The sequence below is a fragment of the Hyaena hyaena genome, unplaced genomic scaffold, assembly GCF_003009895.1.
Source record: "Hyaena hyaena isolate Hyena2069 unplaced genomic scaffold, ASM300989v1 scaffold_287, whole genome shotgun sequence".
Classification (NCBI taxonomy): domain Eukaryota; kingdom Metazoa; phylum Chordata; class Mammalia; order Carnivora; family Hyaenidae; genus Hyaena; species Hyaena hyaena.
The window spans coordinates 1,671,559-1,696,136 of NW_024080919.1; the positions used below are offsets into that span (position 1 = coordinate 1,671,559).

Below are 24,578 nucleotides of genomic sequence, written 5' to 3' on the forward strand. Positions count from 1 at the left end.
TAGATCAACAGTCTACTGGGTTTGGAGTGAAGAATTTTTATGTGTCAGTTAATACCGAGAAAAGAAGGATCTAATCACACGCCTGAAGTGCTTGCTGAGCAGCAATAGAATGGTGAACTATATTTACCTCATTCAAGTTACCAAAGAGAACACAGAATCAGGTAGCTTTGTTGTAGGGCTATGATAGGGATGCATCTTTGAGTGACCATAGTCTAGTGTTCAGAACTGGGAGTCTGGGCATATCAGGGCACGCTTGGAAATCTGGTGGCTAGAACCTCTTCCAAAGTCTCCCAGAGCTGAAGAGAGTGTTTTGAAGTATATTACTTTGTATAGTTTTCTTACTGGTTGAATATATATATATATAATATATATATATAAATATATATAATATATATAAATATATATATAATATAAATAAATATATATATTATATATAAATAAATATATATTATATATATAAATATATATAATATATAAATATATATAATATATATAAATATATATTATATATATATAAAATCACATTCTACTGAGATCAGTGTTTTACCAATTTGAGTGAAGTACAGAAACTTTGCATTTAGGTTTTTTATTCTCACTTTTTTTGGGTAATGTTTTATTTATTTTTGAGAGAGAGAATGACAGTGTGAGCAGGGGAGGGTCAGAGAGAGAGGGAGGCACAGGGTCTGAATAGAGCCTCCAGGCTCTGAGCTGTCTGCACAGAGACTGATGCGGGGCTGAAATCCACAAACTGCGAGATCATGACCTGAGCTGAAGCCAGACGCTTAACCTACTGAGCCACCCAGGCGCCCCATCCTCCTCACTTTTAAATATCATTGTCTTGAGTATCAGACAGTGTTATAATTTTTATGCCAATTGCCATATATATAATTTAGGAAATCCATGAGGTTAGTATATTGTATTTACCTCTCTTTCTGCATTTTTCATTGCTCTTTTTACTTCCTAATGATTCCTTCCTTCATTATTTATTTCATAATATGTCCTTTAGCCATTCTTGAAGAGTAAATTTGGCTAAGTGACAAATTCTTTTAGTTTTCCTTCATGTGAGAATGTCTTTATTTCCCCTTAATTCCTGAGGTATAGTTTCATCAGATAAAGAATTTGCAGTTTACAGTAATTTTCTTTCAGCCCTTGAAAAATAGTGTATCCCTTCTTCTGGCCTCTGTTATTTCAGATGAGAAATCTGTTATCTTTTGAATTGACATCCCCCTATTGATAATGTGTTGTTTCTCTCTGGCTGCTTTCAAGATATTTTCCTTGCCTTTAGTGTTCAGAAGTATAATTATGATGTGTCTGGGCATGGATTTCTGTGGATTCATCCTATTTCTAATTCACTTAGCTTCTTGATCTGTGGATTTATACGTTTTGTTTTGTTTGGGAAATTTTTCCATCATTATTTCTTTGAATACTCTTTCAGTCCCACTGTCTTTCTCCCCATATAGGACATCAGTGCTACAAATGTTGGATCTTTTGTTATGGTCTCACGGGTTACCGAGGCCCTGCTAAGTTTGTTTTCACTTTATTTTCTCTCTGTTGTTCAGATTTGGTAAAATCTATGGATTTGTCCTCAACCTCACTGATTCTGTCCTCTGTTGGCTGCACTCTGCTATTGAACTCATCAGCCATTTTTATTATTTCTATTATTTTTCCGTCCTATAATTGCCACTGGTTCCTTTTTATAATTCCTAATTCTCTTCTAAAAATTTTTTTTCACTTGTTTCAAGAGAATTTGTCATTGCTTGTGGAATTTTTATTATGATGGCTACTTGTCAAATAATTCTAATCTCTGGTTCATATTAGAGGATGATCTTTTCTCATTCAAGGTGAGCTTTTCTTATTTGTTTTATATTTTTGTATGATCAATGATTTTAATTGTATCTGGACATTTTGGCTATTATGTGAGGAGACTCTGGGTCTTAAATTTTTTTTATGATAACAGAGATTTAGCGTATCTATTTAACCAATAGATTTAGCATATTGGTCAGAGCCTACTTTTGTAGGCTGTAGTTCCAATGGCAGCCTGATTTTCAGAGACTTGATAGTATTATGTTGGTCCTCTTGATTTGTCTCCTGCCTCTGGGATCCCCACTGGTACTTTCTGGCACTAGCTGAGAAAGTGAAGGAACTTCCCAAGCTGGGTGGCCTGGGGCCTTTAGGTGGAGGAAGGGAATCTCCAGCCTACATGGACAAAAACCACTTTTTGGGCTGGGTGCTTGTTGTGGCAGAATCCTGCTTGCTAATGTCCTCTGTCAAGTGGGGTCTCTGGGTGGGAGAGGGGAGTCTCAGTCTGGTGGTAAAGTTCTCTGGTAGGTTCTTGTTAGGAGAACATTTAGTTCTTCCCCCTTGCTATTTCCTCTGGGCTTGTCTAGAATTGTTGGCAGGATTCTTGCTCAGTTTGGAGGTAGAATAAGGCTATTTGGCCACCTTCTCTTGCTAGATTTGGTGTCAGAAAAGGCTGGGCCTGAGCTTCTTTCTCTTGGATGCCATGCCACTCTGTTGTTCTCTTGGTCCTCTGGTCCCTAACTAATTCATCTTCCTCCTTCTACCTTTCAGGTGTCTCTTATGTTATTTCCAAAGCTTTTAGTCATGCTTGTCAGGAAGGAGCAGAGACAAACAAGTCTACATCATTTTGCTCAGATCAGAAGGTCTCTATGTAAGCTTATATAGGCCTAAAATCTCTCTAGAAGGGTACACAAAAATTGCCTTCCCTGAGGAGGGAATCTGAGTAGGAGAGAAACTCTTTTTTTGTGTATGTGCTTGCATATTCTCATTTTAGCCAGATGAATATTTTATCTAGTCAAAAATAAAATGTAAGAGAAGAAGGAAATCTAATTCAGACTTGCTTTCAGGAGCACAACCAAGGATTACAACAGTGGTCAAGCAGTGTATGCATTCAATAATTTGTAATTTTATTAACCTTCACTGACTTATCATTTCACTATATTGTGACTGCTTTGATCCAGATCTCTAAATATAATAATAATGTTCTCAGTGGATTTTCAGCCTGCTCAAACATTTTGAATAACTTGCAGAATACAAATGTGTAATTTAGATAGAAGTAGATGCTTTTGGCAGCATACTATCACCCTAATCAGCTGAAAAAAATGATATTTGTATGACATTAAAACAAAATTAATAGCACGATGCTGATTACATGAAAAGACTTTAGGTTGTAATTATCAAACTTGCAAACAACTCAGCATAATTAGTGGCTTAATTAGGATATGACCTGAAATTTTAGCTTCCAAAATTAATTGAGGCAATTAAAAGTCACATTTGTAAAGTAAAGTGGGTTTTAAAGTTTACAAAGTAGTTAGATATCACTATTTTTTTCTTAGTTTGGGGAGCATCTTTAGAGGTAGTAAGCTTGCAGTGCAATTACTTTGATTCTAAACCCCCACCTCCAGCATAGTGTCTCAGCCTGAAGCCTTAAGTGTCAAGTTTAGTAACTCTCAGCCATGGCTATCCACCCACAGGAGACTGAGCTGCTCCTCGGGACGCTCCTAAATAACTGGGGAGCAGTGAAACAATGAAAACTGTCTGTCCCCAGCACCTTAAGTGAAATGTAAACTAGAAGACTGATAGTGACTTTGATTAAACTCCTTGACCATTTTCAGGTAACCATTTAGATCCAAATGGCAATTTTCACCTCTGTCATTTATTCTCCAGCACATGCTTCTTGAAGGCATTTCAGGTCCCACAGTTTACCACATGGGTGAAGGTTCCAATCCAGAGCCAAAGAATTTCCCATCAGTAGATAAAAATGGAGAAATCAGTAAATGTTGGTGGACAAGTGATTTGGGAAAAAGTAAATCTAGAATCCTACCTTCATTCCTTATATCAAAATGAACTCCAAATGGATCAAAGATTTAATATAAAACTAAGTTATAAATGTACTAGAAGAAGATATTGGTTAGTATTTTTATTGTAATTGAGAGTGGCTTTTTAAACATGACAGATAAGACAAAATCCATAAATGAAACTTGCCTACTTAAAAATTCTAAACTGCAATCTGTCAAATAAAATACCATAAGTTTTAAAAACCTAATTCAAGGTCAAATCAAGAGAAACTTTCATTTATATTTTGATTTAGTTTTTCTCTCTAAAGGTGCAGCTTTATTACTCAATAAGAAAATAATGAAATACTTGGAAATGTGCATCATGATTTGTGTACAGGGGTATTAAGTATGGGGAAAATTAAAATAACTTAAACTTCAAAAATATGTCATAAAGTAATTATATTACAGAATAGCCATAGGCTGCAGTCATTAAAAAATCAATACTTAGTAATACCAAGATGTTTTTATGATAGAACCTTGTTTAAAAGAAAGAGGGTATCAATGAATCCGATTTGATTTTTTTCTAGACAGAAAAAAAAAAACTAGAAGAAAACAAAATATCAATAATTGCTGCTAGAGATAGAATTATGGATAAATGTTATTGTCTTCATTTTGAGTAATTTCCAAATTTTCTACCATAAGTAAATTATTCTGTGCTCAACACTTTTTTTTTTATTCCTTGAAGCTTTAAAGAAAAACATATTTGAGTTTTTCCAAAAATAGCTAGCTTGGAACAAGATCAGATATGAAAAATAAAACTGAGTACTTGAAAAGTATTGCTGTATAATATAGCAGTTGTGACAAGCCTCCTTCCCTGCTCCCCCCACCCTGGCTTTTAAAAAAAATCTCTACCACATTCCGTGATGGTGTATCATTTGTGTTAAATTAAAACTCCTGGTCATTCTCTGTGATCTCCGTCTCTCTTTCTCTGACATACAGGTTTAGAACACAGATTTCCTTTTCCTAAGGCCCCAAATCATGAGAGCATTCTTTAAAAAAGTCAGTGTCATCATTGTCTATTCCTAACTGCCTATTCTGTAGAACAGGGAACATAAAGCTTCTTGGTCTTGGCAAGAAGCTTATGTCTTTAACTGGGGGCACTTGCCTGTCACAAAATAACTATCACTAGTAGTATAAGAAATCTCATCATTGAACTTCCTCTGTACCTGTAGGTTTTCTTTATTTCTTCATTTGATGCTCCCTTTTGCAGACCAAGAATTTCATATAGAGCTTCTCCAGATGTAGACATAGTCCGCTGTCTTTGGTTAGGTATGTTACATGCCATTTTCTCAGGCTGCAAAAGCAGAGGGGAAAATAGTCATGAAGGTTGTACATACTAGATCCCACTCTCTGAAGAAAAGATTGTTTATTTTTAATCTTTTGTAAAATGACAATCTGAAGTACATTTTTGTGCCAGCCACAAAGGAGAGGAAAAAAGGGTTAGGAAAGCCAAACGTAGAGCTTCAAGTCAAGGTGTTAAAGGCTATAGGCAGCCATGTAAATGGAATATGGCTTTGTCCACATGATTAGAAATGTAATCTAAATACCCAGCTGGTTCAGAATTGTTGAAAATGAATCCTCACAGGTCAGGCATATGTAGATTTTTTCCCCCAGAATTTCCATAGGTCCTTTTATGTATGTTTCCCCAATTTAGCTAGCAATGGAAATAATCTTCCATTTTACTTTGATTCTATTGGCCTAGCCATCGACAGAGAAAGAGTTTTAAAAATAAATAAAAGACAACTTTTGTAAGTATCAGGGGGAAAAATCATCTGGGAGCCAGGTTAGAACTTCTCTGCAGCTATGGATGCCAAAGACCCCGCAGTGTTCATGGATTTTGCACTTGAGATAGATCCTTTCCCTATGGTTTATAAAGAAGGGGTCAGGCTATCTGACCCAAGGAGCCATCTGCCTGCCATGCTTTGCTCTAGGGCAGGGGGAGAGAAGCAAGCATACCTGGAGATATTCCTGCATCTACCACTTAATCTCTCTAAACCTTAAGGTCTTCATTTATAAAAGGATAATAAAGCCCACATCACAGGCTAGAAAAAGATAACTACTTTTATTAAAAGCAGCACTGTATGTAATTCTGAGAGTGCACTGTAGTCAGATTTGGCTTGACCATGACCGGCTGCATGACCTTCCCTATCTGTAAACTGGAAACAGAAGTGTGCCTAAAATCATGAAGCTGTTGTAAGAATTCAGGGTATTTATATATTAAGAAACAAAGACATACACCAGTGTTCATAGCACCATTGTTCATAACAGCCAAAAGGTAGAAACAATCCAAATGTCCATCAACAGGTGAATGAGAATGTGGTACATACACACAATGGAATATTATTCAGCCATAAAAAGAAATGGAATTTTGACACATGCTACAGTACAGATGAACCTTAAAAACATTATACTAAGTGAAATAAACCAGTTACAAAAGGACAAATATTGTATAATTCCTCATATATGAGATACCTTGAATAAGTAAATTTATAGAAACACAAAGTAGAATAGAGGTTATTAGGGGCTGGGGGACATGGGGAATTAGTATTAAATGGGCATAGAGTTTCTGTTTGGGATGATGATGAAGTTCTGGAAATAATAGTGATGATTAGAAAACACTGTGATTGTACTTAATGTCACTGAATAGTACCCTTAAAAATAGTTCAAAGAGTAAATGTTAAATTTTGCCACAAAATCAAAATGAGGAAACTAAAAAATACTTTGATTGCAAGCTCCCCTGACCGGAAGTTCCTTGAAAATTATTGTCCATGTCTTGGCTTTGAGTCTTGTACAGCAAGTGCTGTAAGAGTGAATGCCCCTACCACACTTGCACTCTCTCTCAACAAAATAAATACACTTTAAAAACCAAAAAAAAAAGGAAGACCCAGGCAAAAATCTTGCCTAGGGGCACCAAGAACAAAGGCTTGTTTTGTGGCACAGTTCTTTGTTTCTTCCTCAATTAGCATCCTAGGAAAGGAGTGTCCCTAGAGACCAGAAGGAGCCTAGTCCCCAATTCCTGCCTCACCCAAGGACAAGAGGAGAAGGAATCCTTACTTTACCTGCTACAAAACAAAATCTGACTGATGCTCATACTGACTAGCAGACATTCAGTAAATTGTAGCATGTATTTTCATTGCTGCACTAACTTGTCTTTCTTAGCTACCTACCACAGTTTCCCAGGGAGTAAGCAATTCAAGGCTTGGGGTATCTCACTCATCTCTGTGTTCCAGTCTGACAGGTCAGCCCTATCCTGGAACCATAGACCAGCTGATTATTCACAACTGAAGGAAGAATTGCCTGAGTAACTGACACCCTCCCTACTTCCTTCTCTGTCCCCTGTGTCCTGCTGCCACCACACAGAGACATGCTCAGGATTCTGAAGCTCTGCACCATTCATACACCTCTGGTTGCCAGGAATGGAGGCAACCAGTAGGTTTCCACCAGTCATACTAAATGCCACGAATGAGTGGGTTTGGAAGGTAGGGGTTTCTATATGGCTTTGTGGACAAGGAATAGGGCCACAGTCATCCGACTTGTCTCTTTGAGATTTTCAGATGTCATTAGTTAGCAAGATCCCCAGAGTCAGAAACTAAGAATATATCAACATAATGATTGAAAATGTAGGACTGTAAGATATGGAGTTAGAGGTCACCTAAGCCAACTTAACAAATGCCTTTTGGGAAATTTGGGCCACAGATCACTGTAGCAGACTTTACTTATTAGTGTACTAGTTCTCCTTTCTCTGGGGATGCTTAGGTTCCCGTTGTAACACATGCCTTTCCTGACACTTGCCTTAGTCTTACCTGATCCCAGTTGAATAGATTAAGAGTGGGTACCAAGGCAGACCAATCAGAGTCCTCCCCTAGCATATTTATATATAGGACAATCTCAGATGGTAAAACCAGTAAAATGTAAAATTTAGGTATTGTTGGCTGGCCTGAAATGGAGAGATTGAAACTGATTCAAAGAAGAGGAGCAGTGGCTGGAAGATGGAGAGAGAGCCAGTAGAGTTCAATCCCATGGTTCTGGTTGTTTCAGGGTCCACTTGTAACTCTTCCCCTCCCACAGCTTTTCAATCAACTCTTCCTTGGATTGAGCCAATAAAATTCCTCCCCATACACAAATCTACACACGTTTTCTCTTTTGAGCATATTTTAGCTAGATTTGGGTCACTGTTAACCAAAATTCCTAAGTGTCATGTTCTCTCCGAACTAAACACCACCAGTGGTTCCCCAAGCACTTCCAAACCAGGCTAATCTTAAGTTATTGCCCCTAGTCATCCTTTAAATTGAATGTGGCTTCCTGATACTTGTGAATGGGTATTTAGGGGGGAACAATACTATACTAAGAATTTCAAACAGATTCATTTAGCTGTATCGTGTAGACATTACTCGTACAGATAAAAGGAGCAGTGATAAATCTAGTTTAAGACCCCTTCATAAAGAAAGTTTGTGGTGAGCTATTCAGAAACACTAGGAAGAAATAAAAATAAGACAGATAGTTATTTTTGTTTTATCTATTTATCATTGTATTCAGCATTCCCAAGAAATGGTTTCAATTTGAGGGAAAAAAATGTATTCACTCTTCATCCATCTCTCACTAAATAAGAGAGATGTCATGGCTCCCATAAGTCAACAGTTAGTCCTAAAATCAATTTTAACAAAACATGCACAATTTTCAGTTGTGAGCATAATGCTCCATGACCAGCTTTGATTCCTTCCTACTTGAGCTTTGCTGTCACTAATCCAGGAAAAGGATTTACAGGTCACTGAAGATAATGCTAAACAGATTATGGCAATATCCACAGCAGAAAGTTCAATTGTTTATTCAAAGCTTGCAATGCAGGTCAAGTCTTTAGGGAGATTTCAGACTAATATGAGATACAAAACTGTAAGCCAATAACAAAACTATTGTTTAGAGGTTAAACAAGTACTGAGGATAGAGCAAGAAGGGATTTTCTGGAGGACAGAGATTCTGTTTTGTGCCAACAGAGGCCCAGCATTGTGCCTGGGATATATTAGGTGTGTGATAGATGTCTGTTGGGTAACTAAATAAAAAGTGAGTGGTTTACTTGAATGGGAATGTTAGGGAGAACTTCACAGAAAAGATGAAATCTGACCTGATGATAATACTACCACTTATTTCTGTAGAATTTAGCATACATTTCTTTTTTTTTAAATGTTTTAATGTTTTATTTATTTTTGAGAGAGAGAGATAGAGACATTGTGAGCAGGGGAGGGTCAGAGAGGGATGGAAGACACGAAATCCAAAGCAGGCTCCAGGCTCTGAGCTAGCTGTCAGCACAGAGCCCGACATGGGGCTCGAACCCATGAGTTGTGAGATCATGACCTGAGCCAAAGTCGGGATGCGTAACCGACTGAGCCACCCAGGCGCCCTAGAATTTAGCATATATTTCTATTATAGCTCTTGCGTGTAAGCCTAACCTTGGATCTGCATAGATATGGTCGCCAATGGCTCTCGTGACCATTTATTTGCATAAATCAACAGAAAAGAGGACTTCTGGTTTTGGGGGTTGAAAGAGGAGGCAGGACATTCTGACACGGTGACTGGGACATTTTTTTTTTTTCATAAGACTACTCCATTCAAACTTAACCCAGGTGTAGAACAAGAGAGATGGGGTCAGTTGGGAGCTACCCTCAGTCCTTTAAGAGAATAGTCATAGAAACAGCCTAGGATTTATCCTTCTATACACATTCCTCTTCCCAGTGGAAAAAAGGAAGACAGATTCTATCTCTCAAATAATTTCATACATAGAAACTCACAACCAGGAAAACTTGCTATTACTTTGGTTTATGTATTTTTTCAAATCAGGTTTTTTTTTTTTTTTTTTTTTTTTAGAAATCCAATCACACTGTAATCTATTCCTACTAAATAAAATCCAGTAGCTGACCTGCTTTATGGTATGGATTGAACAATATTCAGTGTGGGTTGTTATAAAGAGTTTGGAAGTTATTATGATTCACCTTCTTTGCCCTATTTCCAAAAGATTTTCTTTCAGACAGTTAAAGTTTGTTGATTAAAGTACTAAAACAAAAAAAGCCTATTTACATCAGTATTGGAACACAAGAAAAAGATAGTTGGTCAATAGTTAGTCACCGTGGTGAGTTGTTAGTGGACTATACAGACTAAAACATAAAGGGACCAAAAAACTGCAAACTTGTTCTCTGTACATCAAACAGCAGCAACATGGTTCCTTTTCTGTCTCTAATCTGATATAGAAACCAGACTTCATACATTATTGATGTAGATGACATCTAGTTTCAAATTCAGCAGTGTAATTCATTGAAAAACTTAGTTGTATAAAAATGTATAAACATAGATATATGCCCTGAGAACATACTAACTACAGAGTGATAATTGAAACATCTTCTAAAAACTCTCCTTAAATAACCTTAAACTAAATAATGGAGCCATACCCTTTTTTAATTCGTTATGTAAAATATAATTTTTTATGAATTCTTTTTTTGTAGCCTTTTGAATTCTAATATGCCAATATAAAATTCAGGTTTTTATTATTTATTCATAGTCCCTCATCTATTAGCCATCCAATGTAGAAAAAAATGTTGTCATGCAAAATTATTAAGTAATTTAATTTTGATCATCCAGTACATGATATTTAATCTTCTGGACTTAAATTACTTTTTGGTACATTACAATGCCATTAATATCATAATTTCTTAAAGCACTGACCTCTAATCAGTTACTACTAAACCACATACAGCTCATCTATCTTTTGGTAATAGATATAACTGAAAGAAGATTCAGCACTCTGATGATGATGGGCATCCAATTCAAAATAAATACTTATTTCAAAGGTTCTAATTCCAGGAGTTTTACAAATGCTGTTTTAAATTTTTCATGTTGACATAAAATGTTCCTTTCAGAGTAAAAGATGCTTCACCTATATCTATTATGTGAATTCTGAAAAGTGGAAAAAATCAAAGTATATCCTTCTTGAAAGGGTTCCTTCAAGACTGAAAAAATGACTGTGGGCAAGGAAAATTAGATCATTAAACACAGCAAAAACCCTTTCAATGGCTTTCATTGGTGAAACCAACATGCTTTGCCATTTTCTTATTACTTCTGTGATTCCTCCATTGAAATCTATTTAGTGAAGCAAAATTTCCTTATTCAGATAACATTGTGTCCTAAAGCTAAACACACATCCAAAATGTTAAGCCTGTGTTTAAAAGTAATAATTCTCCTTAGCATAATTACTCATTATAGAAAAATAATTATCTCTTTATCACATTGGTACTTATATAAACAGCAACTTGAAGATGGGACTCGGAAATGTTAGAAATAACCCACAGTACCTGTTCCTATAACTCCGATTCTGTGTTCTCAAAACAGGAACGACTTGCTGTTTTTAACTGGTCTGGAAATAGATGTGCAAAGAAATAAAGGAAGGCAACAATGAAGGGAGCTATTCCATACCCGTTCCACTGTTTCAAAGCAAAAGGCTACTCCTTTCCATTGTTCTCATTCAGGGTTAAGCGGGTCAGTGGAGTCAGATTACTTTTCATTTGTTACTCCATCAGCCAATTGGTTATCCCTCTGGAAAACATAACAAAGAGAAAATAAAACATGCATGATGGTAAAGGTTGCCATTACAAGGCACCAAGTGATGCCAAAATATATGCTACATTTACTGTTGATCATTAGTCAACTGGTGCTTGACTCAAACAAATGCTGCTATGGAACTGCCTTCAGTTTTCCCTCAGAACTTCTAATTAAGAGAATATGCAGAAATAAATAGTATTGGTGAGGATATAGAGAGATGGGAACCTTTGTGCATTGTTGGTGAGAATATAAATTGGTTACAGCCACTATGGGAAACAGTACAGTTCCCTCAAAACTGCAAAAATTAAAAATTTTTAGTTTAGATAAGATATGGAAACAACCCAAGTATTCATCAATAGGTGAATGGATAAAGAACACACATACACACACAAACACACACACTGGAATATTATTCAGCCATAAAAAATAATGAAATCTTGCCATTCATGACAACATAGATGGACCTAAAGGGTCTTATGCTAAGTAAACTAAGTCAGACAAAGACAAATACCACATGATTTCACTTATATGTGGAATCCAAAAAAACAAAACAAAATTAAAACAGAGACAGACTGATAAGTACAAAGAACAAACTGATGGTTGCCAAAGGAGAGGGGATGAAGAGGTACACACTTTGAATTGTAAAATAAATAAGGTCACAGGATGAAAATTATAGCATGGGGAATATAGTCAATAATATTATAAGAACATCATATGGTGACAGATGATAACTACACTTATCATTATGACAAATTCATAATGTATATAATTGTCAATTCTTTATATTATACGTCGGAAACTAACATAACATTGTATGTCAACTGCAAAAATTTTAAAAATACTGGAAAGACCATGTAACGTCAATAAGGAAGAGACTTTAATTGCTCACTACATTAATCCAACTATTTTCATATTTGAACATTTTAGTCTAATCTTGGTCAAGAGGCACTCAGCCATAATGGTAAATGGGGTGGTTTTAAGAATGAAGGAATTAGGACACCTGAGTGGCTCAGTTAGTTAAGTGTCCAACTCTCGGACTCTTGGTTTTGGCTTAGGTCATGATCTCACGGTTCGTGAGATTCTCTCTCTCCCTCTCTCTCTCTGTGCCCTACTCTCATGCACATGGGAGTGTGCACGCTCTCTCTCTCTCTCTCAAAATGAATAAATAATAAACTTAAAAAAAAGGAATCAAGAAATCGCTTGTTCAGTCAATGCTCTAGGGGCACCTTGGTGGCTCAGTCAGTTAAGCATCTGACTTCAGCTCAGGTCATGATCTCATGGTTTGTGAGTTCAAGCCCCACATCACACTCTGTGCTGGCAGCTCAGAGCCTGGAGCCTATTTTGCATTCTGTGTCTCCCTCTCTCTCTGCCCCTCCCCTGCTTACTTGCTCTCTCTCTCTCTCTCAAAATAAATATTTTTTGAAAAATTAACAGAAAAATGCTTTCATATGCAACAAAAGATCAAACGCGAGGACAATTCTTATGATTTTGACTAAGATCCTATGACTGAAAAAGTCTTAAATGAAATGGGTATTACTCTGAATTTGGGACAATGGCGTCTGATTCCTGAGGCTGAAGGCAGAGTTTAAGTGTGTTGCTTTTCACAACGTGTAGGAAGCCTTGGGTTATTGTGTGAAAACATTTCAGAGCAGTCTTGTCTCTAGATAGCATTGATTTTTTTTTTTTTATATACAAAGGAATAAAAGGCTATTTCCCATAGATCTTGACTTCCAGCCAGAGTTTAGGAAGCAGCCTATCATCCTGCAGAGAAGTGGGTGGGGGACAGAAAGCTAAAGAGATTTAAAACTAAAATCACATCAGCTTAAGGACAGCATTCTTTGATGAAATGAAAATAATTGCTATAATAATATGATGAGATTATGCGTGACTGTTTTTAAAAAGTACAGTTTCTGTTTCAAATTCAGTTTAATATTTTTGGTAAAATTCATTATTTTTTGATAGTTAACCACTTCTTAAATCTTCTTAATCCTTACTTTAAAATTTTTAATATATTACCTAAGCAATAAGTTCTAAAAGTCAGTATTGCAAAACTCCTGTGTGAAGTAGAACTGTAGCTGTGTTTCAAAGAGAAAACCCAGTTTCTATTTCATCCTAGTCATTCAGCAGTTAGTCACCTACAAGATTCAGACACTGGGCCAAATGCTAGAAATATACCAGTAAACAAAATCAAATGTAAGCTCTGGGTTTGTGGGTCGCAGAGTTACAGCCTACCAAGAAAGGTGGATATTAATCAAATGATCATTCAAATTAAGTATATACAAGAAACTTTGGCGAGATGTTACAAGACCAATCAAATCAATGTTAATAGAGGTCAAAGAAACCTTCCCCGAACAAAAATAACCAAACAGAGATCTGAAAAGAACTAGATGAAGGGGTTGCTGGTAGAGGCAAAATATATTCGGGGCAGTTGGAAGAGCATTCTCCACTGAACATACTGTCTCTGGATGCTTAAATTGGAGAAATAAAGAAACGCACTGACGTGTGCTCTCATACGTAGGATATCAACTCATACCGATACATATATGGCCTCTGATATGTTATCTAAAAGGATAGCCAGAGATGAATGGGATCATATACCACCTAACCAAAGAAGGCTTTCTAGGAGTGATGAATTTCAAATGATGTTTGAAAAAGGAAATAACTCATGGCAAGCACACAAATAATTCCTTGATACAAAAGGCACTAAGTGTATTATAGAAGTATTGCCAATTGAATCATTCCAGTTTGAAGAGGAGAGCTTAGAAGTTATTCCATGACTAGACAAAAGTGGCCTCTCTGGGAGGTAGCAAATTGGAAAGAGAACCATGTGTGTGGTGAAGAGGGAGTAGTTTACATGCCAGTTTTCCCTGTGTATTCTATATATGAGGTCTTTACCATTCTCTGAGGTGCTCCCAGAGACCGTTTACCTACCTCTGTCTGTTACTGCATGGGGTTAGTGTTATTATAAGAAATAACTAGTACACCAGCAGAGAATCTGCAGCAGGTACCAGATGAATCTGTATATTCAACCAAAATAATCTATCAACCACAAAAATTAGACGGGCACCTGGCTGGCTCATTCAGAAGAGTATGCAACTCTTGATCTCAGGGTCGTGAGTTTGATCCCCATGCTGGATGCAGAGATTATTTAAATAAATAAAATTTAAAAAATTTTAATCATACAAATTAGAGTACACAGTATTTCATTTAAATTTCATATCTCTGCAGGTGCAACTATTACTTATTTTTGAACATGTGATGTGCAAGGGCGCATAGCCCCAACAAATCCTAATCAAAAGAGCTGAACACAATGAACAAAAGCAGAATTATCCATATCATTGTTACTATTTTTATTACCTCTCTACATTGTTTGTGTTATTATTACAGTGGAATTCAGGCTATCATTCTGTAGATTTCATTTTTTAATGTTTGTTTATTTTTGAGAGAGAGAGAGAGAGAGAGACAGAGCTTGAACAGGGAAGGGGCAGAGAGAGAGGAAGATACAGAATACAAAATAGGCTCCAGGCTCTGAGCTGTCAGCAAGAGCCCGACTCAGAGCTTGAACTCAGAGACTGCAAAATCATGACCTGAGCCAAAGTCAGACACTCAACTGACTGAGCCACCCAGGCATCCCTCATTCTGTAAATTTCAAATGAAAGAGTCTTTTGGGCAAGCTTCATTCTGTTAAGTGAATTTAGAAAGGAAAAAGCCAGGTGATTGCTTGATTGTGTAAAATGAAGAGGCTCTTGGCTACCACACCAGTGGTACCTCAGACATAACTACAGAATAATCCTGGCATTTCTTTTGTAAAATCAAGTGTTCATATATGTTGTAGAAGAACAAATTATCATCATAGTTTTCCAAAATTAAAAAAGAGAAAAGTTACTAAGGGAATGACATTTTAATGTGCCTAAATCTATAATGTACATAGAAAGAATTAGAATATAGAATCATAGGAGGCTAATGGAGGAAGAACTAGATGGGAACCCTTTCTGGAATAGCTTAGAAAGACTTTAAGAATTCTGATGCATAGGCCCCAACAGATTATTCTGAAGCAAAATCTCAGAGTTGGACTACACTGAGGCATTTTCAGGGGTCTGGGTATTTCTAAACAGCTGCCGAGGTTGAGAGCCACCGTTCATCACTTCCCTATTCACCAGATCTTATGGGCAGAGACCTCTCAGGTAAATAACATGGAAAATATCTGCCAACCGAGCATCTCTCTGGAGGAATTTTCCATTGCCTGGGTTTCCTAAGAAAACAATTACTGAAGATAATGGTATCTGTGTTACTAAACAGAAAGTAGAGTTTGACTTTGCATAATTTAACTTAGAAAGGACTATCCAAAGACAACATTCCTATTTCTTGGACTTTGGGCAAGTCACTATAAGCCTGTGTCTTCTGTGTAAAACAGTGATGGAATATGAGCCTTTTTACTTCTCAGACCTTTTATCAAAGTCTACTACAGTATGCCAACATTATGCCAGGAACTTTTATAAACACAGATCTAATGATTGTTTTCTAGGGTTAGGGTTTGAGCAATTATTAAGAAGTTACTCTCTCTTGCCCCCTAAAATTGGAACACAGTACACTGGTAGTGCGTTAAGAATTTGAATGTGCAATCCTGGTAGATTTCATCTGAAATCTATAATTCATTAGTCGGTAGAATCAGTTGTACAACAAAGGGAAATTGCTCCCCTACTGTTACCCATTGCAGAGCACTATATTGGAGGTTGTGAGGGATTCGGAGGTGGTGACGGTGATAATGATGATGAGAGTAACTAACTCATTAACTAGATTATCTCACTGAAATCCTACAAAAGTATAAGGTGGTACTTTCATATCCTTATTTTACAGAGGAGGGATGTGAAATTATTTTACAGAGTAGAGGTTATAAATGAATTACCCAAGTTTACCAGTCAGTAAGCAGTAGACCCAGGCTTTGAAACCAGCTGGCGGTTTCATGGTCTAAGTTCTATCTAACTCACTTCAGAGTGTTGCTTCAGAAGCTTACAGTCTAATCGCAAGAGACCACTGCCTGCAGCGTTCCCTTGCTTATCAATCTGTGACTGAGCGAGATGGTATGTGTTAAAGCTAAAGGGAAAAAGCCTGTTGGAGTAAGACTTTAAACAAGCAACTACGGTAAACACATTAATTAATGAGGTCTACCATGTATGTAGTTCAGTGTCAAGTACAGTATCTATTTGGTTAAGTAAAGCTTTAAATCTGAGACCTTTGTTACTGAAAAAAAATTGACAAAGTCTTGCCCCTGATTAGGAAATGCAATATATATTTCACAGGTGTGAAATTTAAACACCTTGTCAGGGTGCCTGGGTGGCTCAGTCAGCTAAGCATCTAACTCTTGGTTTTGGCTCAGATCATGGTCCCACGGTTCATGAGTTCAAGCTTCGCATTAGGCTCCGTGCTGACAGTGCAGAGCCTGCTTAGGATTCTCTCTTTCCCTCTCTTTCTCTGCCTCTCTCTCTCTCTTTCTCTCTCTCTCTCTCTCTCTCAAAAATAAATAAGTAAACATTTAAAAAAACAAACAAACGTGGTCACTTACAGGAAGCAATTGCTGTAATAACCAAGGAGGATTCAGGTCCAACAGAAGTATTTCTTTGACAAAATGCCTGTAAGCAGACTCTTGGTCCTTGTTTTTACCAATAGTTCTTTCCTGTTCACATTAGCCCAAAATGTCTCAAGTTAATTAGCTAAAAAAGATAGAAGGCAAAAACTTTTGCTCAAAGCAAAAGTCCTTTTCAATAGAGTTTCCAATAAAAGTGATCGTTCTGCAACTTGTCATCTGAATGTAGCTAACCAGTCTATGAAAACAGAGAGTACACGGAAACCAAAATAGTAGTTGTCATTCCTATTAGCTTAGCATTTAGGTGGTAATTTAACAGTATTGACCTTAAGATAAATCTTTACCTTAACTCTAATGAAGCCCCCTTTCAAGTGAAGCTTCACCCCACCCAGGTAACAGACAGATATTTGAAAGAGAAGGAATTGCCAAGGACTCCTTTTAGAGACTTTGTAACTGCACTTATATCACACGTGGTAATTTCCTAAGTGTTTTCACATGTCATTACATTGTTTGATACTCAATGCTCATTTTAGGAATGGGATAACTGACTAAGCATGGTCATGTGACTTCCCCCAAGAATGAACATCTACTATAATGAGTGGTAAAAAGCTGGAACTGGAGTAAAATCTAAGTACTATGCTTCCAAATTCTGTGGTTTTATATCCTTGTTAAGTAAAAAGACTGTATTGAGCAATATAATTGTAAACGACAAAGATAATCTTTTCTTATCTGGTCACAGCTTTTTCAGCTGGCCCACTAAGTTCCAATCAACCCATTAGCACAACTTTTGATCTACAAGACCTTCTGGTATCTTGTATAGTAAATGGTACTTTGCTGTTGACAACATACCAGACAACATGCCATTGCTAAGAGCAGTCTCAGTCTCTGCTGAATGCTATTGGAAGTACTCAGAAATGAATGGGCTGTAGTCTAGCTGCCTCTCCCAGGTGGTGAAGGTAGACAGATCCCTTTTTGAATGAGTCATGTAATTGGGTGCAGATTTTTCTACAACTGCACACACACATCAGTGGGTTCCAGACATGGGAGGTTAGATGAGCTTTGATGCCGGTGGTCTCTTCTCGCCTGCCACCTAGGGGGACATGCGTCCAACGTGGGCTCTCCTTACAGCCCTCATAGCTCCAAAGCCAAAGCCTCACCTAGACGTTGACCCAGTCACCCTTTCCCAGGGCCCTCACCACCGTTTCCATAGGCAAGCCTCCTAGCCTCCCCAGCTGCTCTACTTCTGCTCCTTCCAGACTCTTCAGTGCGCTGTATAGTTTTCTGTGTTGCTCCAGAAACATGAACATTCTGCTGGATGTCCATACTATCAGAGGGCATTGGTTGGAGCTGGTCCAAGGCCACAGACACAAAGACTGGTCAGTGGCTACCATCACCAGAGCCCTACTACTATCTGGGTAATAACTGTTAGGACCTCTGCATTCCCTCAACCCTTCTTACAGCATCTCCTCCTCTCGGGCTTCTCCATTTTCTTAGGGTCAGGCCTCACTTCCAGATACTAAGGAGAGCAATCCCATAGAATATGACTAGCCCTGGAAGTGGCAAGCTGGGTCCCTATAAAAGGTAGGCCTTACCTGGGACACAGTCTAAACCCTCCCACAGAACTGACCAGAACTAGACAGTCTTTGGGTGGAGTGAGAGTGTGACAAGTGTTTGCCCACAAGGGAAGCACCAACCCTGCCCAACCCAGCAGCAACCCTTCTGAGGGTCTCCCTGCCCCAGATTCCGGGGCTTGGACATCCAGTAAGTGGCTCAAAAGCCTTCTCTGTAACTTTTTCAGAGGCCTAAGCAAAATGGTCAGATGAAATATTCAACTCAGCATTTGTTCTCATATTTAAAAAAGAAAATCCTTCGTTCCCAGGATTGAAGTCCTGAAGCAAGCAGACTGGCTGTTCAGTGTAGATGTATCGCCCTCTGGTGTTCAAAAGGAAATGGACTGTAAACAAGAGTTTCAACTTCAAAATATCCCTCACCTCAAATCACCCTTGATTTTCAGTATCCCTGACGCCACTCTCTCAGCCACCTGAGATTCCAAGAATCGTGAGAAAAACACTCATGGAAGCACCAGGGTGGGGCAAGCCATGTCTAGAGGGGCACCGCCCTTTCACTGCATTCTTCTGAAGCTGAAGTTTTGCAATAGTGTCAAGTAACTAGTCAGTTGGGGGATTTAAATTAAAACCTTAACAAAAATTTGTGTTGAAGCTTCTGTTTGGAGGCAGAAACTTTGGGGCAGTTGTTGAACTTCAGAGGTCTCAGACCCATCCACTCATTGGCTGGGCCAGGACGGAAGATGTAAGGGGTCCACGCAGCAAATTCACTGTGAGTATATGCCTGCCAGCTGCTATTGAGGGGAGGCAAAGGCCAAGAGACATTGCCCCTCCCTCGGGCACATCCCAGAAGTCCCCAGATGGCAGATCTTAGTCAAGTTTTCCTTGACCAGTAGGGTGAGGTGTTTTTATTTAAAAGCACACACACACTCCAGCCAGAAATGGTTCCCTGGCATCACATTTAGCAACTTTGACCCATGAGCCATCTGAGTTTACAACCTCTGGTTACCACCTAGAAGAGGAGGCAACACATCTATACTTAAGAGCACAATCCTCAATACAAGGCAGGTAACAAGAAGGACCAGACGCTAGCACAGAAAATACATGCCGGAGGAGGCAGGAGGGGAGGATCCCTCCCTGGAACCAGAGCACAGGGCGCTTTGTGGTTCACACTGGGGAACTTCCACTTGCTTTGTGCCAAAACTTGATAGCATAACAGATATATCAGTTTCCTCGCACTGCTGTAACAGGGTAGCGTAAACGGGGTCACTTAGAACCACAGAAATGTACTCTCGCAGCTCTGGAGGCTGGAAGTTCAAAATCAAGGCCCTGGCGGGTTTGGTTCCTTTTGGCAGCTCTGGGGGAAAATGTGTTTCACAACTTCCTCTTGGCTTCTGGAATTGCAGGCCGCCCTTGGGTGCCTCAGTCTCTGCTTCCGCAGCCGTGGCACCCTCCCTGGGTCGGTGTTCTCTCCGTGTGCCGGTCTCTGGGTCTCCTCTTCTTATAAAGACACCCGCCGCACAGGATCAGGGCCACCGTACCCCACTAGACTTCTTCTTAACTTCCATCTTAATTTGCCTCTGCAAAGACCCTCCTTCCCAGTAATCACGACCGCAGGTACCAAGGGTTTGGACACATCTCTGTTAGTGATACAATTAAACCCACAATGATGGGGCTATAAAGTTGGGCAGATTTGGATTTTGTATTTAGGCTGAAGTACTGGGAAATGTTTCACAACCAGATTTTTTCAGGGAAGAGAAAGCCCGAGTTCCTAGTGTTTGCAGGTTTTCATGGTGTAACTACTCCCTCCGAGTCCTGTTTCAAGCTCCCAACAGAGCAGCTGGCTTGCCACATGCCGGAGAATGTAACAATATGTGGCTCCCATCCACTGGTACTAACTGGCTCCAGCATGCCGCTCACTGGGCCTGTTATTGTTAAATATGTCAGTGGTTAAAGAAGATACCCATTATAATTTGTTTTAAATATTTTCATATTGAGGTCAAGATTCCCCTACAGCTTTTGATTATCTACATGTAAAATGATTTATATATCATACATATCAAGTTTTAAGTCAAACATGCCTCTGGGTCATCCTGTTTTCTGGTTCTCATTTACCCTGAAGTAGCTTCAGCATTGTCCTCCAGGCCCTTGCAGACACTCTAGCCCCTGCGTTTGATCTGTCTGCCACCCACAGTTTCCCTGCCCTCCCCGTATCCATTCCCAGATCTGATGCCTCACCCGTATTCTCTCAGGACTCTGGCGCTCAGCTCTCTCTCTACCCCGAGTCCTGTCACTGACCTGCAGTGGTTTTCCCAGCCAGCAGCCTGTCCCCCACGGCTCATTGCCCAGCTAGGAGAGCTGGATGTCCTCCAGCTCTCCAACCTTGAACTCCAGCCTCACACCCTAAGCCCATCATTGCCCACCTCACCAGCGAACTCCTCTTTACACATGACATTTACATCTCACTAACATCTGCCAACTCCCCAAGTCTATCAGCCACGCCCCTGCCCTCGACCCTCTCCCTGTTCAACTTAGACTCTGGCATCACTTTGTCAATACCCTAATTCCTTCTACCACGCCAGCCAGTATTTACTTGTACACCCACTGGTAAGGTGAATGTTGCCACCACAGATGCACGATCTCCAAACCCAGCTGCAGCCCTGCCCTGCATGCATCTCTGTGTCACAGAGGACCCTAGTCTTTCTTACCATGTTCCACCATTCTTCTCCAATCTCCTGCTTCACTTTCAGCAAGACATTATGTCTGCATCACAGGAAAATATAATATAGAGAGCACTCTATTCATAACATATTTTCTCATAGGTTCATTTAACCTACACAATAACAGCACAACAAGGTAGGCAGGGAAAATGTTGTTATTCCCATTTTACAAATTAAGAAACTAAGGTTCAGAGAAGATTCATGTCAACATCAGATAGTTATTAACAGAGCCTGGGTAGGATCCCAGGTCTCCCAATTTCAAGAATCCCAGGTCAAGCAGTGAAGCAGATGATTTGCCCACAGGCACCCATGAGGTCTTGGCACCCAGGATGAGCATCCATGTCTGTGGGCACATTCCAAAGTCTTCAGCCACCTCCAGAATGTGCTGCCTTCTCAAAAATTGCTTTATTGCTCTCAAAGCACCTTAAATTCAGGGCGCCTGGGGGGCTCAGTCGGTTGAGTGTCTGACTTCGGCTCACGTCATGATCTCACGGTTTGTGGGTTCGAGCCCCGCGTCGGGCTCTGTGCTGACTGCCAGCTCAGAGCCTGGAGCCTGTTTCAGAGTCTGTGACTCCCTCTCTCTCTGACCCTCCCCTGCTCACGCTGTCTCTCTCTCTCTCTTTCTCAGAAATTTTTTTTAAAAATTAAAACATGAAAAAACACACCTGAAATTCATGTATTCTTTGTTTAAAAATAAAATAATAGGATGATCTTGAAAACAGTTTTATTTTTCTTTCTTTTGTGAGTTGTTACCACCAATGATTGTTTCCTCATGTTAGGGTTTATCTGATAGAGAGTTCTCAGAGCCTTGGCTGAAACAAGTTCATTTACTCTCACCTTTTGTCATAACTCCACAAACTCTGGAAACAACACTGTGATGAGATGGAACTAAACCAGGGCTCTGATCTGGAAATGTCATCCCACGAAGCCCAAATGCTTGCCTGTTGGCCTGGCCTACAAAGGTGTCATGGAGAATTCACTGGGTGAGTCCACGCAGACTTACCAGCTGATTTTTTAAATTTATTTTTTAAAGTTTACTTATTTATTTTGAGAGAGAGAGAGAGAGAGAAAGAGAGAATCCCAAGCAAACTCCACACTGTCAATGTAGAGTCTGCCTCAGCACCTGTGCTCATGACTGTGAGACCATGTCCAAGCCGAAATTAAGAGTTGGACGCTAAACCAATTGAGCCACCCAGGCACCCCTATTTTTATTTTTTTAAGTTCTATTTATTTATTTTGAGACCAGCCAATTTTCCATAAATACACAGTATAAGTAAAAGCCACTTCCATTGGTAATGGGGGCCATAGTGAATCACTTGTGTGATTCCAGACAGGTAGGAGTCTCAGATCTTTCCTGGAACTTGCAGTGAAGTATGAAAACCAAAGAGATTTTGTCCGTTGATAAACAAGGACCACCCTGTCCCCGTTGTTCTGCCGTTATCTTGCTTTATTCATGCTGTACCTGCATCTTTGTACATGGTTGTACATAGAGGCAGCCATGCAAAAGAGTTACTGACCTCCCTTGCCATCTGGTACAGCCTGAATATCTGCCTCTCACCTTGGGGATATACTGCTCCTCAGCCTGCCTTCAATGGATTGGACTGAAACCCGCCCGTCAGAACTGCTATGTATGGGGTACACCAGAACCACTGGACTGGGAGATGGGTGACTTGGCTTCTGTGAACTTGGATAAGACACACGTCTTCTTGATCTTGTTCCTCCTCTCTCAGACAAGAGGTTTGCTATGGCCAAAGCTAAATTAGCAACACTGTAAAGACTGCTTATGCTGTCACCACAAAGAGAACTTGCAGGGAAGAACCCAGAAAGTGCTGAAGGAAGACAGAGGAGTCCCCTTCAAGTTAGATTGACTTAGGGACTCACAATAAGTTTGCCACTGGACAGTGTTTCCTGAAAGTGCCAGAGGAGATGGAAGGTGAAGAGCAGCAACATGTCGGGCCATGAGGGGCAAACCAAAAGAAGGGAAAGCCCAGGCCTGTTCCATGGGTGAATCAGCAGACAGCACACAGGTGTAGAATTATTGATTCATGCGTGTTGTAAGCTGTTTTTATGGACATATTTGGGGAGGAGTGTAACAGGATGTTGCTGGCCCATTGGGACCTTGAAGGCAATGCAGGGCGCTCTTGGTGGATCTGAGAACAGTGATTTAACAAGGATATTTCCCAGTCCCTGCCCTCAGCAGCCCATAGTGACCATGCCATCCCCACCCTGTGGGAAGAACACAGGGTCATTACATACATTAAATGAAATTATCCTACATAAAGCACAAGCATGTAGCTTTCAATAAAGGGTAGCAACTATTAATGTTCTGTGGATTACCCCAAAGGTGAAGCAAAGTAAAGCCCTCCTAGTAGCTCCAAGTTGCACTCAAGTTCAATATATTCAGACATGTGAAGACAAAAATGAACCTTCCTCTCTCCATTGCTGCCCCTGAGCTTGGACCAATAGCTAATGCCTTCAGACCTGTCCAACTACAGAGGGGGCACTCAGGACCTGTGGGGAATGACGCAACAGTACTGGGAAACCGCTGCCACACAGGCTAAGAGCACTGGATGAAGTCATTTAGACCTAGGTTAAAATCCTGGCTCGCCATTTACTATCTGCCATTACTAGAACCCAGATATGGATCCACAAACATATGACCAACTAACCTTTGACAAAGCAGGAAGGAATATCCAATGGAAAAAAGACAGCCTCTTTAGCAAATGCTGCTGGGAGAACTGGACAGTGACATGCAGAAAAATGAAACTAGACAACTTTCTTACACCATACACAAAAATAAACTCAGAATGAATGAAAGACCTAAATGTGAGACAGGAAGCCATCAAAACCCTAGGGGAGAAAGTAGGCAACAACCTGTTTGACCTCAGCCACAGCAATTTCTTGCTTGACACATCTCCAAAGGCAAGGGAATTAAAAGCAAAAATGAACTATTGGGACATCATCAAGATAAGAAGCTTCTGACTGCAAAGGAAACAATAAAATTAAAAGGCAAAAAACGGAATGGAAAAAGATATTTGCAAATGACATAAAGGGTTAGTATCCAAAATCTATAAAGAACTTACCAAACTCAACACCCAGAAAACAAATAATCCGGTGAAGAATGGACAGAAGACATGGATAGACACTTCTCCAAAGAAGACATCCAGATGGCCAACAGACCAATGAAAAGATGTTCAACATCACTCATCATCAGGGAAATACAAATCAAAACCACACTGAGATACCACCTCACACCGGTCAGATTGGC

General features: G+C 39.4%; 1 protein-coding gene across 3 annotated transcripts in view; it reads right to left on the reverse strand.

Annotated features, from left to right (window-relative positions):
• Positions 1–24,578, reverse strand: part of DNAJC5B (DnaJ heat shock protein family (Hsp40) member C5 beta) — an 89,425-nt gene that overhangs the window by 52,468 nt on the left and 12,379 nt on the right. For 2 of the 3 annotated variants that reach the window (XR_005530928.1, XM_039246990.1), the window contains exons 2-3: positions 11,316–11,435; positions 5,024–5,151 (exon numbers count right to left, since the gene is read on the reverse strand). Coding sequence is in view for 1 of the 3 variants with exons in the window: in XM_039246990.1 (XP_039102921.1) it covers positions 5,024–5,142 (119 nt within the window). In the remaining 2 variants the exon portion in view is untranslated. The other variant, XR_005530929.1, reaches the window with a different exon arrangement.